The sequence below is a fragment of the Miniopterus schreibersii genome, assembly GCF_964146895.1.
Source record: "Miniopterus schreibersii genome assembly, chromosome: 3".
Taxonomy (NCBI): Eukaryota; Metazoa; Chordata; class Mammalia; order Chiroptera; family Miniopteridae; genus Miniopterus; species Miniopterus schreibersii.
The window spans coordinates 63,938,444-63,954,488 of NC_138103.1; the positions used below are offsets into that span (position 1 = coordinate 63,938,444).

Here is a 16,045-nt window from a genome sequence, read left to right on the forward strand (position 1 = left end):
GCCCGGCCGCGGAGCAGGTGCAGCGCCCTCGGCTCGGCCATGCTCCGCCCGGCTGCGCGGCGGCTGCGGGCCGTGCCCCTGCCCGGCTCCCCCGGCCGCCTGCGCCCCGCCAGCGGCGTGCGAGGGTGAGTGGGAGCCGGCCCTCGGGGGCCCGGGCGGCGGTCGCGGGGCGGGGGCGGGGGCCAGGGCGGCGTTAGGGGCGCTTCGGCTTCAGGACTCTGGGCTCTCGGGTTTCTTCTTGACGAGCGTTCTTTCCCTGCCCAACCGCAGAGGGATACAGTATCGAAGGGTTCCCGGGGCCAGGTCTCCCAGCGCCAGCCCCCTCCCGTCCCCCGTTACGGTAACTTTTGTATCACCCAGGGACGATCTGTGTGTCTGTAGATACTTTCTTCCGTGGCTGACTTGCACGTTGCTTTTTACAGTATGTCTTGGAGAAGCTCACAGTCCAGCTAGGAAGACAGTCATGCAAATAAATATGGTAAACCACGGAGCAATAGTTCTAATTAGAGAAGCATGTGCTCGGTGAGAGCAAGTTCAGTGAGGAAGAATGTTTTACCCCATCTGGCGCTCAACCTGGAAAAAGTGGAGGGAGGTGACCCAAGAGTTATGGATAATAAATGTCATGATGATTGTGGTTTTTTTGTGGAATAAAATGATTATTAAGTGTGTTCATGAAATAGGCTGAGAAAAATTATTCTCTAGATTCGCTGAAAAAAAGAAGTCACCTGTTCAGTTCTTTAGCTCTATTAATTATCTATAACGGACCAGAATTATGTGGAATGGTGCTCAAGTGCCTTTATCTCCCTCCCCCAGCCAGGTTGCCTAAGTTAGGCTTTAGATGCCGCAAAAAACAAACAAACAAACAAAAAAGTATAGCTACTGTAACCTAGTAGAGCTACTTTTTTTTATTTGTCCCCAGGAAGGACAACCCACCCTCATCTTCAGACACAAGATGGAAAGACAGAGCAGAGACAGTGATCATCGGAGGCGGCTGCGTGGGTGTGAGCCTGGCTTATCACCTAGCCAAAGCGGGGATGAAGGACGTGGTCCTCCTGGAGAAATCGGAGCTCACTGCTGGATCTACCTGGCACGCAGTAAGGGAAGCACCTCGCAGGGGCCCTAGTCACTGAATTGTGCACGACTGCGGTCGGCCCCTTCCCACTCCCAACACCCCCTGGGTGTTGGGCCCACTGCTAGCTCTTCAGAGGGAGTTGCCTGTCGGGGGCTAGAAAGCGCAGACCCATTTTGGTTGGCCCACTTCCAGGTGGTGACCAGCGCTGATGATGTCTTAATCTGGAACACGTGGCTTCTGGATTCACATCCCCGCTCTGCCATTTTTTTTACCCATGTGACTTATGGCAAGTTACTTAACCTTCCGATTCCCCTGTGAGAAATGGGAATGCTAATAGGACCTACCTGCTAGGGTTGTGGCGAGGGCTGAATTAATAAGTGTGAAGTTATTGAACACATGGCAAGTGCTCAGTCAATGGTACCTTCTGTATTGAAGAACAGTGGCGGCCGAGACCTTCACCTATATTCTCTCACCTGGCTTTAGCAGTCCTTTCTATTGATTTATTTATGATTTTAATTTGGTGTTGAGACAACAGCTTGGCTACATGAAGACGTCACTATGAGGACTGAGGACGTGTGACACAGCTTTTTTGTTAAATAAAACACGCAGCCAAGTCAGTCTCACGTATTTAACGGTGTATGCGTACTTGTTCCAGGGCTGTACAGTAACTGGGCTAAGTGAAAGGATGCTCAGGTAAATGAGGTGACTGACACGCTTCTTTGCTGTCAAATCAGTTACTCCTGAAGTCAGGCAAGGATGGGAGAGGAGGTTTTTATGACTGTCAGTACAGATTTCTTTTGGAGGAAGAGTTGGGCATTGTTAGCTCAACTTTCAGTCATTAGCTTTCCTTTCAGTCATTAGCACAGATATGGTTTACCCTAAATTTTAAACACAAAAATCAGATTAAAAGACAAAAATTATATTAAAAGACAAAAATCAGTTAGTTAAAAATATATAGGATACAAAAAACAACAATATAATTCCATGCCTGGCAAAAAAAAATAAATTCAGGACTTACTCCTGCCTGTCCTAGTGGCAAGGAAACTAGACTAGTATGAGTTCTTCTGTGGAAGTAGGTAGACTATTTCACTACTATAGACTACTTTTCCTTGACCAGGAATTCCTAGAAGAATTTGGTCCCTAAATAAAGGATATTGGGCTAAATTTTATCAGTAACAGTTTTATAAAAACTAACCCATGTGACTCTTTCAGATGAAAAATCATCAACTGATTCTATGAAAATAGCTCTCAGGGTGGGAAGAACAGGACTGGTGTAGTGTAGATAGTATGTAACTTTCTGGTGGTCCAGCTTAACCTAGGTTAAAACTAGAGTATCTTGAAGAGTGAAAGGTGACCAGAATTCCAGGTCAGTGCTCATGAATATCAGTTTTCTCAAATGATGGGAACTACATGGAAGTCAAATTCTAGTTCTCTAGCAGATACCTGAAGGCCAGGGATTCTCTATTATTGAACTAGAACTGTTCGTATGCACAGTAGATAGCAAGCATATAAAAGATAGGAGACTGTTTGACTGAAAGTTAAGGAGCCAGACTTTTAGTTCCATCATAATGGGGTCTGTGCTATGAGAGCACTTATAAGCTAGGTCAGGATTTTTCTCAAAAAAGTAGCTGTACATGTGTCCAAATACTTGAACAAGTACTTGATAGAAGCCCAAGGATTCTGGTCCTAAAGAATGATTGATGAACTTTTAAATGGGGTGTTTTTTAAGTTCAGGAGAACCAAATGCCCACCACTACCACAGAAAAACCTTATAAATAATACTCCTAAACAGATTTTATTTTGAACAGATTGTATTCTGATGAACTTTCCAGGATATATTAGGTGCAGTGTGGGGCCCTAGATACTTAATGGAAAGAACCTGCTTCATATAATTGCTTAGCATTCTTTGTCTGGATACTACGTTGCACCTGAGTTGGTAAAAGGGGTTTTGGCATGCTAATATTTAGGTATTTTTCTCCTGAGAGTAACTGCTCAGTATTTATTTAGCAGATATTTGCGGGGTACAATGTATATGCTCACCAAACAGGTAAAGCTACAACAAAAGCCTGTTCACCCATTCACCAGGATATAATGCCCAGGAATTTTCTGATTCTTGAATTTTGGAGATTTCAGAGGGAACAGGAGGGCTGTACCCTTCAAGGAAATGGTGGGGACTGGGCCAAGGAAAACTCCCTGCTCGTCTACCTTCCCTGTCCTTAAAGGAGCACACGTGGCGTGCTGGTTTGAGTCCACGTTGTATGCCGTCCCCCGTATTCTTCCCCCTCGCATATGTTCCTAAACTTCCTGCCAAATCACCCTGTTTCTGAATCTTCAAACAGTTCAGGTGCAACGTAGTATCCAGACAGTTATTATTTCCTAATAACTTTTAGGGACTTACCGTATCTGTTCAGTGGCTGGCTCTGACGTTACTCATATGGCTCAAACTGTTCTTGCAACTGTGTCACAAGCCCTATGCTCTGGATCTGCTCGAACTGCTGCTGTGTTTTCATCCCGCGGGGCTGGCTGGCGCTGCTCCGTTTTTCGCCAGCAATACATTCCTGCTTAACAGATAAGCTAGCAACATTTTCAGACTGTTAATTTTTTTCCCCTCAGCATTTTCTTTTCTCTTCACTTTTAAGGCAGGTCTAACAACTTACTTTCATCCTGGAATCAACTTGAAGAAAATACACTATGACAGCATCAAACTTTACGAGAAACTGGAAGAAGAAACTGGACAGGTAAATGCGTCTAACTTGAAATTGCCTTTGGGTCAGTTTCTTAGAAATATCTGCGATCTCTGAAGATTTTGATAGTGTTGTGCGTGGCTGTGTGTAGTGGCATCGAGGGCACGTGAAATGTTTAATCTGGTGGAGAAACCTGACCAGAGCTTAAGGAAAGAACCTCTGAAGTTTGCTCTACCATCAGTTTAATTTACTGAAGTGTATTACCCATGTCATTACCCACTCTTCTGGATTTTTTTTGATGAAGGAAGAATAAAAGGCAGCAGCTTTCAGAATTATTTTAGTCAGTTACTATATCTAGAAGCTAAGAAATTAGGGCCTTTCGGCAGCCGGATTGCACAGGATCCGACAGGGGTGCGTGGCTTACTGTCACACAGCTTCGAACAGCGCTTCGCTAAAAGCCCCTTTCTTTTATTTTTATCTCTTCTCATAATTATTAGTAATCTCAAAATAAAGTGGCAGGCTTAGAATATCCACAGGCTAAGACTGAAGCCTACTTAAAATTTTCATGCCGTTTCTCTTGCCTGAAGCCATCGAACGGCTCCCCACGGTCCGCAGGACAAAGGACGCAGGAGACCTGCCGTGGCCGAGCCCGGCCTGCCTTCCCATCATTTCCTCTTGCGACGCTCAGAGGCTTCAGCGCTCCTTAATTACTTACAGTTCTGGAATGTGCTGGGCGCTCTGCCTGAAACAACATTCCCCTGGCTCCCATTTCAGCTTTCCTGGGAGTCATCCCCTCTGAGAAGCTGGCCTTGACTGCGCCCACCCACCAGTCGGGCTGGGCTGAGGACACATTGCCTGGTTCTAAGAATACCTGTGCTCACCCCTCTTATAACACCCATCTCTATGGTGGTGGTTGCCTTACTGATTGGTCTTCCCTCCAGACTATGGGCAACTCGAGGGCAAAGATTGCGTCTTTCATCTCTGTAACGCAAGGCCAAGCCGAGTGCTTGGCCAACTGAAGGGCTTCGGTAGATGTCAAATGGGTGTTTATTCCAGTTTACACTTAATCTCAGCACTGCAACATTCTGCTGCTTTCCACTTCTTCCTCAAATCCCTTGTCTTTCTCTTTGCCACATAATTTTCTTTCACTCTGTACGTTGACACTGTCTCATGTTATTGCATCATGCAACTAGCTGTCCGCCTTCACCTGCGGACTGTACGCTCCACCCAAGCAGGGTCTTTGCCTCTCTTGTTTATAACAGCTCCTTTGGGGCTTAGCATAGCGCCTGGCACAGGGCATGCACTTAGTCGATAGGTGCTGAATGAATGTGTCTTTGTAAGATGCAAATATGCCTATATAGTTATCTCTTTCACTGCATAGGAAATCTCTTTTCTTGCACGCCTGCATTTTCACTGTGCTGGAGAAGAATCATGTTTCAGTGCCAAATAATGATTTATTTGTGTGTTTTTATTGGAATTATTATAACAGGTGGTGGGATTCCATCAGCCCGGTAGCATCAGAATTGCAACAACTCCTGTAAGGGTAGATGAATTTAAATATCAAATGACTCGGACTCACTGGCATGCAACAGAACAGTATATTATTGGGCCTGAAAAAATTCAAGAGATGTTCCCTTTACTCAACATGAACAAGGTACTTATCTTAAGGGCATTTTCAGTATTTGTTGACTTGAATTAAGATTAGAAAAGGTTGTTTTAAGATGTTAATTTAAAATAGAAAACTTTGTGCACACATTTTAAATGGCAAAATCAGATGATAAATGTTGGAACTTGGGTAAATTATAAGGTGAGCTATTGTGTATACTAAATGAAATATGAAAAGGTAATGAAAAAAAATCTTATCAGTTTTCCACCTATGACAACCAAGGCAACATTTTCAATACCTTTTTTTATTTTTAAGAATTTTATTGATTGTTAGAGAGAAAAGGGAGAGAGAAAGAGAAACATTGACGTAAGAGGGAAACATCGATCGGCTGCCTCCTGCACACCTCCTACCAGGCATCGAGTCCGCAACCCGGGCATGTGTCCCGACCAGGGATCGAACCGCCATCTCCTGGATCCTAGGTCGATGCTCAACTGCTGAGCCACGCCTGGCCGGGCAGACTCTTATTCTAAATGGCAGCTAGAGCTCCAGCCGTCGTGTCTGCTTTCCAGACAGCAGGTGGAGGGAAGGACATGAGGAAGGGAGACAAAGGGCATGTGCCAGTTGTCCTTTGATAATGGCCTTTGGAAGCTGCCACGTGACACTTCCATGGGCATTGCATTTATCATAACTTAGTAGTAGTTATGGAACTAATAGCTGCCAACTGTTAGAAACTCTGTTCTTAGTGAGCATGTGTCTAAATAAAATTCCATTTGTCTTTCTATGGGGGGGGGAGTGGCTACCGGAGACAATCGCAAGCTCTCGCAGGCAGCCTGTCTGCTTAACTCCCAGTGTGAGTCCTGCCTAAGCCCGAGCCCTGATACAGGACAAACACTGACCAACCTGGTGTCCTGATGCATTTTTTCAAGCACAGTTTTATTAAGCATTTGCTGGCAGGGTATAGTTACACTAAACAAGGAGCTACTCATTTGATTATTGATTTTTTATGAATCGGTTTAGATTTTAGCTGGACTGTATAATCCTGGAGATGGTCACATCGATCCTTACTCTCTAACGATGGCCCTGGCTGCTGGGGCTAGGAAATACGGTGCCCTTTTGAAATACCCCGCACCGGTGACTTCTCTGAAACCCAGGGCAGATGGGGCGTGGGATGTTGAAACACCACAGGGATCTGTGAGAGCAAATAGAGTTGTGAATGCTGCAGGTAAGTGTCATATCTTCTTTTGTTTTATTAGTGAGGTTTTTTTTCAAGTGGCAAAGAAGTAAGATAGTATGCCATAAAGTAATGTTTTACACTGTGAACATTGCTATAAAATACTGTGATGCTCCCAAGGTGAACATTTTGTCTGTTTCTAAGCTACAAAGCCCTCCCTCCATCACCGTCCTTGGTTATCTATAGAAACGTGGCATGCTTCTCCATGCTCCATATTTTGTGCTCCAGATCATGTTTTGCCGAATTATGTTTCTTTTTTCTTCCTTTTGTTCACTCTTTCTTTATACTAATAACCAAATCCTAGTGTTCAAATTCATGAGCATCTTCTTTGTCCTCAATTTGCTCCTTTAGGGCAGAATTGGCCATTTGTGTTCCCTCCCATCCACTCCTGATTGCGGGACTCTAGTCAAAAAAGTTTTAACCCCTTTCCTCTCAGAACATTATTAACATACTTCATAATTTTTCTTTAGGTTGCTCTGCTACAGTTTAGACTTAGAGTGAAGCCAAAAGGAATATTTGAGACAATCTAACAACCTACTCACCCATTTTCCGTGTATGGAGACCAAGGTCCAAAAGGTCATCCCACTTGGCCAAGTGACAGTTGTGTCAGAGCCAGGATTTGGACCTGGGTCTTTTGATTCTTGAGTTAACACACTTTCTAACAGGCCATTTGCCTGTGAAGACATTTCCAGCTATCACAGATACAAATATAAATTCTTGTGCAAATGAAAATGCTTATGCAGTCCTACTCGGGATAATACTTTATAGTTACCTGTAGTTCATAATGGTTAACTTAAAACCTAAAATAAGCATGAGGCAGTAACTGATTTTCTTGTGGTCTGCTCTTCGAGTCAGGGTTTAAATTACACAATGAAAACAACCTTTATTACAGCTCAAGTGATATGCCATGTGGACACTGGATAAACATGGACCCTTAAGATTCTTTCCTCTAAACCGTAACTTTGATTGATGTTATTTTTTTTTTTAACAAAACAGCGGTTCGAGAAGAAGTCATGTATTCAATATTCAAGAGTTTAAATCTATATTCCTGAATCTTTCTAACATATGTCCCCCATTTGAAAAGCATAAAAATCTCATGCCTTCTTTGATATCATTTGAAATACAAAACATGGTTATGTAAAATAACTTGCCTAAAATATAAAAGCAAAGGCATAAAATATTGCTTTCTCTTCTAACTCCCCTTGCCCCCCCCCCCAGTCCCCATGTAATACCCCTACCCCTCAGCACCCTTGGGCACCACTGGCTTAAATCCTGCTGGAATACTCAAGGCAATGAAATCATTCACCCTTTTTTCCCAAGTAGCAAGGATTCTTTGTAATCTTGTAACATTCTTTATGGTCTCATGAATTCAGCCCCTAAAACATTTTACTGTTTTCCTAGGGATAGCAGATCCTGAACAAACATGCCCTGGCCTCCAGGTCAGCACCGTGGCAGACGTGGCTAACTGACGCCTGCGCTCCTCTCAGACGGGCTCCGACCAACCCCACCCCTTTCCCAACACAGTGCTTCAGGCAGCCACACACTCCCCACTGATATTTTGAGAAATAACATAGAAGACCTTAATTTAACACATTTTTCTATTGTTTTCCTAAAATGGATAACATTTTTTAGAAGATGTAAAAGCCACTATTATCTACTCAATTGTATGACAGATAACCTGCTAGAAGTTTCTTTTCGTGGAGCTATCCCAGAAGGCTGTTGAGCCTTTAGGATACCTGTGGAAAGGAAAGTCTAAAAGTAAAAAATATGTCCACTTGCTGATGTGTCTCTGGCACTGTCCAGGCAGCGGGCTTTCTCGACCAGACACAATGTATTTGTAAAATAGAGATAATAGTGTCTGTCTCAAAAACTTATGATCAGTAAATGAGCTGATAATGTAAAGTACTCAAAACAGGGTTTACCGCATAGAAAACACTAAAAAATTAAGTATAATAATGATAGTAATTATTATGATTATTACAATTATTTCCCTGAAAGTCTGTGCCCCTGTCTGGGAGACACTAGCATCAGGGTACCATAGCTTCTTGGTTCTAGCCTTAAGATTACCCAAATCCTTTTACTTACTCTAGAGTCAACCAGCACCCATCCTGCTGGTAAATTGACTCCCTCAAAAACTTGGTTCCCAGATTTCAAAAATATTCTAATTCAGGTGGTCTTGGTGGGAAGCTGTATTTTAAATGAGTACTCCAGGTACTGTATTGTCTATACCAGATGGTCTGCAAAATATGTTTTGAGGAACAAACACTATTATATGGGTGTTCCTACAGCAGAGACAATGCAGTAACCTCATTCTTTTTTTTTTTAAATATATCTTTATTGATTTCAGAGAGAGGAAAGGAGAGGGAGAGAGAGAGACAGAAACATCAATGTTGAGAGAGTCATTGATCGAGCCCGCAACCCGGGCATGTGCCCTGACCGGGAATCGAACCCCGATTGCCTGGATCCCAGGTCTACGCTCAACCGCTGAGCCACGCCCGGCAGGGCAGTAACCTCATTCTTAAGAAAGCAGAGCTGACGAACAGTTTCCGACAGGCCTGGTCTCTTGGTGTGCAGTGGGCTAGCTCACGCCTGGTCTCTTGGTGTGCAGTGGGCTAGCTCACGCCTGTCTCTTGGTATGCAGTGGGCTAGCTCACACCTGTCTCTTGGTGTGCAGTGGGCTAGCTCACACCTGTCTCTTGGTGTGCAGTGGGCTGGCTCACGCCTGTCTCTTGGTGTGCAGTGGGCTAGCTCACGCCTGTCTCTTGGTATGCAGTGGGCTAGCTCACGCCTGTCTCTTGGTGTGCAGTGGGCTGGCTCACGCCTGTCTCTTGGTGTGCAGTGGGCTGGCTCACTCCTGGTCTCTTGGTGTGCAGTGGGCTGGCTCATGCCTGTCTCTTGGTGTGCAGTGGGCTAGCTCGCCTTCAGTATTGCTTTAAAACGGCTTCATCCCTCCTTCATTTTATCCCTCCCGTCAGGGAGCTGCTGTGTATTGGGAAGCAAGCTTTTTCTTTGCATAGCAATGAATGTTTCTCTTGACCTCATTTCCAATTTCCTCATTAAGCCTGACATAACTATGTAAACTTTACTTAAGAATAGTCCTGATATGATAAATCAGAAATGTGATTGGATCATGCCAACATGAAGCCCAGTGTTCAGCCAAAAAGAATTGCTTAATTTTGCCTAATATTCTGCGTCAATGAACGTCACTGTATCCAGGGGTAGGGAACGTTTGTTCTCTGCCAAGGGCCATTTGGATATTTATAACATCATTCATGGGCCATACAAAATTATCAACTTAAAATTTAGCTATGAAAAAAGCTCATAGATTTGTTGAATTTTGAGTTGCACCTAAGGTTGCCTTGGCAGGGCCAGACCAAATGATTTCGCGGGCCGTACATGGCCCACGGGCCGGACGTTCCCCAACCCTGGTTTATCTATAAACCATCATTGCCGCTGTATAAACCCTGGTACCAGTTACCTTGTCCACAAACCTGTACCCTTCATTTTATCTCTGTTTCTGTTAATCACTGAGGTTTTTTTTTTAATGGAAGCCATTTCCAGTGATCATTTTTATTGACTCTTCCCTTCAATGGCATATTTTTTAGATGATTCCTCCATGTTTGTCTCTTCCCTTTGCACTTGGGTGGGTGCATCCAGCAGGGGGTGAAGTGTAACCCTGGCTAGATTTTGTTACCATGATTGACATGTAGAGGAGAGAATGCCAACAAACACCACCACCACGGGTAAAACAGCACAGAGTTTTCCATGGGGGTTCAAGTAATATAGTTATATGATACTTAAGCATACATTTCCACTTTATTTTAATGATGAAGTGCATTCATAAGCAAGCAACTAGACTCAGAAATTTATAAATATGTTCGAATAGGACAGAATTTATTTTATTCAATTTATGTTTTTAATTGAAACAAATATATTGAGGATATTTCAGTGCTTTGAATTGCTAGGCTAAATATTTGGGCTTTTTATGTTTTAAAACTCCTCTAATGCATATAACTAGAATATGTGGATTTACTATCTTTTCCTACAAAATCCTGACATTGGTAATTCATATCGTACTACGAGCACAAATAAATTAAGTCTCTAAATTATTAAAAGACCAACAAATAGCTTCAGTGCCCACAGGTAAGATTTTTGGTTTGCAAATAGACACCCATTTCTGGGGCTATTATTACAAGTGTGATCAACTTAGTCGTTAGGCAGAACATAACGACAGAACACAAGAGTGATGTTTAGATGGTTAAATAGAAATAAACTATGGCCCGGCTGGTGTGGCTCAGCGGTTAAGTGTCCACCCAGGAACCGCCGGTTCGATTCCTGGTCAGGGCACATGCCCGGGTTGCAGGCGTGATCCCCAGTAGGGGGCGCGCAGGAGGCAGCCGACCGATGATGTTTCTCATCAATGTTTCTATCTCTCTCTCTCCTTCTCCCTTCCTCTCTCTAAAAATCAATAAAAACATATTTTAAAAAAAAAGAAAGAAACTTTGGCACGTAAGAGTACATAATCTGGGTTCCCAGACTGACTCATAGTCGACGATTCTGTGTCTAGCTCTGAACTTCATAGTGACTGAGACTTCAGAACTCCATATTAGATTCTGGAAAAAGCAGAATAGAAATGGTTAAAAATTTAGAGAATGAAACCCCTAACGAAGTAACTTAAATAAGATTCCCTAGTCATTGGAACGATTACTCAAAATTATGAAACAAACAAGTGCATAGAGCCCCTTCCCCCCAAATAATCCATTGGTGGGTGAGGCAACACCATGTCCCTGATGAATAATCATTTCTATCATTTTAGATTCTAAAATATCTTTCTACAAGTGAAGGAGTCTTGGATTTTTAAAATAAAGTCTTTCTGTAGCAAGAAAAGCAGTAAGATGTGATGACTCCGGGTGTCCCCGTGACCTTGGCAGGTCTGCTTCCCTCTCTGCACTTTAGCTCTGCCTCTGTATACTGGGGACAACCAAGGCTCCTTTCATCCACAGATTATCTGGTTCCATCTTTAGCAGAGGAAAACAAACTCACATTTGTCCCCACCAGTAAGACAGTCCCCATGCGCACTGTGAAGTGAGAAACATTGGTGGCGGGAGCCCCGCTCCTCATGAGGCCTCTGCCCTGGGCTGGGGAACCTCTTCCCCTGACCTGACTCCTGGTGCCTTCCTGCCCTTTGCAAGGAAGGATCTTACAGACATACGCAAATTAAGCTTTTAAAACAACAGAGGAAACAATGTGTTATCTCTCTCCCCAAGCACATACACTTTCAAATTTTAAGTGAACAGAGCAATTCTGCATTTGTGGACTTTTAGGCATCCACGGTTTGGGGAAAGGAGGGCCTGGGGAGCGGAGGGGACCGACTTGCAGGCTCTAGGATGTTTTATGCTGATCACATCCCCACGGGGCCTCTTCCATCCGAATCATCCGTGTTCTACAAGTTCGGTCAGTTCATTGCTGTCCTTACAACATGGGTACATTTTGTATATTTGGATTGTTTACTTTTTCCTTCAAATATGTTTTTGTGTGTTTTCTCTGCCTGCCTTTGCTTATGGGAACAATACTTTTTCAGGAACGGAGTTCCCTGGGCTTACGGAGGTATGCGGAGAGCTCTGGGCGGTGGACAATGCTCTATTGCCTTCTCTTCTGCCATTCAGTTCTTCAGTGACAAGGGAAGAGTCCTTATGACACCCTTTGCCATGGGCGCTGGAGTCTTCTAACTGCTTTATGCTAATATAAGTTGCTGTTATCAGTGTCGGATGGGGTGTGTTTATGTCTGTGGTGACATTTTTAAATGACTTTCTATTTAAGGATTTTGGGCCCGTGAAGTGGGTAAGATGGTGGGACTGGAACACCCTCTCCTTCCCGTCCAGCATCAGTACGTCGTTACTTCCACCATCCCTGAAGTGAAGGCTTTGGAGCGAGAGCTCCCTGTGCTCCGTGACCTGGAGGGCTCGTACTACCTCCGGCAGGAACGGGATGGGCTCTTGTTTGGTCCGTATGAGAGTCAGGAGAAAATGAAGGTTCAGGACTCATGGGTCACCAGTGGCGTCCCTCCAGGTAAGTCTAGCAAATGGAAGCGTGTGCGTGTCAGGCATGTCTGTCGTATCCCCCCTGCGATGCACTGGACACCTGGGATATTGGAGGTTAGGGTTCGAGGTAACCCCTGGTCTCTTGTCCCCGTGAATAATCGCAGCAGGGAGTGAGGAAAGAGAGGAGAGGCGGTGGGCGGTGGGGAGGCTGAAGAAGGCCGCCCCCCACTGCCTTAGAAGGCTCGAGGGGACGTTGACCAGCCCCCACCTACCTCCTGCCCCCCCCTCCCCCCCGCGCTTTCCTCGCTGCCCCTCCTGCTGGCCCTGGTTTCCAGATTTGGACATGGGTGCTATTGTGTCTGGACCGTTGGAAACCTGATTGGCATCAGAAACAGGATATCCAGCCTGCTGAGAAGGAAAGCCTTGGCGTCTGTCACAGAGCAGGATAGGTTAGGGCCACACACACACACACACACACACACACACACACACGCCTGCCTACCACATAAGTGGATGTGGAAAAGGCCCAGGCCTCTGTGCTAAAGCAGGAGGTACTATCGTTTCTCCTTCAAGTTCTGCAAGGGAAAAAGACCTGTTTTGGTTTTTCATGAAACATTTTACAGCACTGGGTTAAAGTTTGGGTCAACTAAGGAGGTAGCTCAGGTTTTAAACTATAAAAGGAGCTAACATGTCATTGGGACACTGAATTACTATAAGGGATATAAAGAAATGGAGGGATTTACACTTTCCAGAATTATACTTTGATGAGCTACCTGAGGTAGGGACTGAATCCCTCCCTCCTATTCCCCAAAGACACCTATGCCCATGTCACAGGGGATCACCAAACCACCTGCAACAGAAGCCGGACCAGTTATCTGAGGGCTTCAGTTTTGCTGAGTGGGCTGTGCACATTTGGGCCCGAGCAGAATAGCTCCTGAGCCCAGAGGAAGGGCTGATCTGCCACCCCAGAGCCTCCCTCTTGGCTCTGCCCCATGGTGGCAGCCTCTCCTCCAAATAAATGTTGAACAAATATTTAAATAATTGCAGTTGGAAGGAGACCCAGACTGTTGGTTGGCCCTGAGCGCCCACATGTCCTGGTCCAATCCTGCTGATCTGCAGGTCTCCATGCCACTGACCCAACATGCAGTCCCTGGAGGAACAAGGAGAAGCTGGCTGGCTGCTGGGCGGGAAAAGCATCAGTATTGGCGGACACGTTCTTTTAGGTCATCTGTGGCCCTGCCATCAATCGCAGTGCCCTTTAGCACTGAGAAGATGACTGTACTCCAAGGCTCTGACTCTTTTCTCAGAACTCTGGCCCTCGCATATGTCTGGGAGCGGGCTCATGGAGGAAGCCTCCGTGTGGGGTCTAGAATCCATCAGCTGAGATCCTAGAGTAGTTTTCTGTTTAGCCCCAGTGTCCTGACATGACTTAGTAAACTCCCACTTGCCCTCACCTGGGCAGATGCAGCAGATTTTATGGTTATTTGAAGGGTAAAAGATCTCTCTTAAAAACCAAATAGGAGTTGTTTGTTTTGTTTTTTGATTGTCACTGGATTAAATACTGAAAACTGTTAACATGTATACATTTAAATATTCTATTATTATAAAATGTTAGCTTTCATGATTTTGTTTCAAGAAATAACATTATTGGAGTTTGGAACAGCTGGCCTGAGGAGTAGGCTGAGAAGTTGGTAATCTTAATTTAAGATCCGCCTAGAATACTGACTACTAAAACACATTTTTCTGAATCATATGTGCATTTATGTGAATCTGAATAATGTCTGAATTTCTACCCTTTTTAACTGTTGCCTCCTCGAGCCTCTCTTAGATTTTGATGCAAATGCTTGTGAAAGGGAAACTATCATGGGTAATTAGACATTTATTCTTTCACCTAACAAAGAGTCATTGAGCATTTACTATGTGCCAGGCAGTGTTCTAATTACCTGTTACGCAGCAGCCTAAAAAATAAAATTTCAATCTTCATGGAGTTTATTATATAATAGGGTATAACAGAAAATAAACAAGAATATTTTTAAGTAAATTAAATAGCATATTAGAAGGAAATAAGTACTATAGGGGGAAAAAGACCAAAAAAATGTATAGATCATAAAATTAAAAGAAAAGAAAAAAAAAAACAAACATGATTGTTCTCAGTGCTATAGTGAGTACCCATCTGTCCATAGTGAATATCAAGTTTAGATGTAAAAACGAAAAGAGGAAGCGCCTTCCTCACAGGCCGCGTGGAAGCGTGCGCAGATTCGGGGACTTGAGCCACTTGAGAGAACTTGCCCACGCAGCCGGGCGTCCTGATCCCATCCGCACGTCCTTTCAGGGTTTGGAAAGGAGCTCTTTGAGTCCGACCTGGACCGGATCATGGAGCATGTCGAAGCTGCCATGGAAATGGTCCCGGTCTTGAAGAAGGCGGACATCATCAATATCATCAATGGCCCTATCACGTATTCTCCTGACATCCTGCCTATGGTGGGTCCCCATCAGGGGCTCAGAAACTACTGGGTGGCCATAGGCTTTGGGTGAGTATCTCCATGTAATTCAACATTAATTATAGAGTCATGTAGTTTAGGTAAATCTTGTCCCATAATCTCAGGCCAAAGTTGGAAAGTGGGAAAGGGACAGAGAGTTGTTCCCTTTTATGACCAATGAAATGGGAGCAACAAAAACTTTAGGCTTAAAACTGCCTATATAATGCTTTAATCACTTGTAGAGGTTTTAAAGATTTGCACACAGAAGGGCAGTGATTTCCTGGAACTTTCTCTTTGTGTATTTCTTGTCATTTCCATTATTTTTGTCTCTTTGTGTATGTTCAGATAGGTCAGTTTTCCCCTATTTTATTTTATTTTATTTTATTTTAATTTTATTTTTCCCCTTCCTTTCTCCCTCCCTCCCTCCCCAATTTGCCCCAGTTTTACAAGAATGTTTTCATAACACAAGGTGACAAAGATAACTCAAAAAATGAAATGTATAACATATCTGATGCTGTGTTCACCATAGTTCATGTTTGTCCAACATGATTTGTTTTTTATGATTGCTCAGGTTCATATTTCATTTCTAATATTTGTGCCATTAATTGGGTGAATATTAATGCCAAACTCCATTTACTATCATATCACAACTTCCAATATTCTATTCTTCTTCCCCATTTTATTTAGCCATTTATTCAACTAATATTTAATGGCTGCCAGCTCGTGCTAGGTCCTGGGCTACAGCTGAGGACAAGGCACTGGGGCCTGACCAGAGGTGCAAGGCTGGTTGGGCTGCTCTTCTGCCAACAGTAGAGAGGCTGGGGTCTGAACTAAGGAAGCAGCAGTGAGGACTGAGAGATAGAAGGTAAAAGTACTTATCGTGGGTGATTAATTGCATTAGGTCCTGAGGGAGAGACAAAAATAGCAAATG

The 16,045-nt window shown here is 44.0% G+C and overlaps 1 protein-coding gene across 1 annotated transcript in view; it reads left to right on the forward strand.

Annotated features, from left to right (window-relative positions):
* The window catches only part of DMGDH (dimethylglycine dehydrogenase), a 46,565-nt gene continuing 30,520 nt past the window's right edge, over positions 1-16,045 (forward strand). Inside the window, exons 1-7 of the mRNA XM_081133645.1 lie at positions 1-125; positions 920-1,094; positions 3,712-3,810; positions 5,246-5,410; positions 6,380-6,584; positions 12,414-12,662; positions 14,967-15,165. Coding sequence (XP_080989771.1) covers positions 40-125; positions 920-1,094; positions 3,712-3,810; positions 5,246-5,410; positions 6,380-6,584; positions 12,414-12,662; positions 14,967-15,165 — 1,178 coding nt within the window. The 5' untranslated portion in view covers positions 1-39. The remainder of the gene's footprint in view (positions 126-919; positions 1,095-3,711; positions 3,811-5,245; positions 5,411-6,379; positions 6,585-12,413; positions 12,663-14,966; positions 15,166-16,045) is intronic.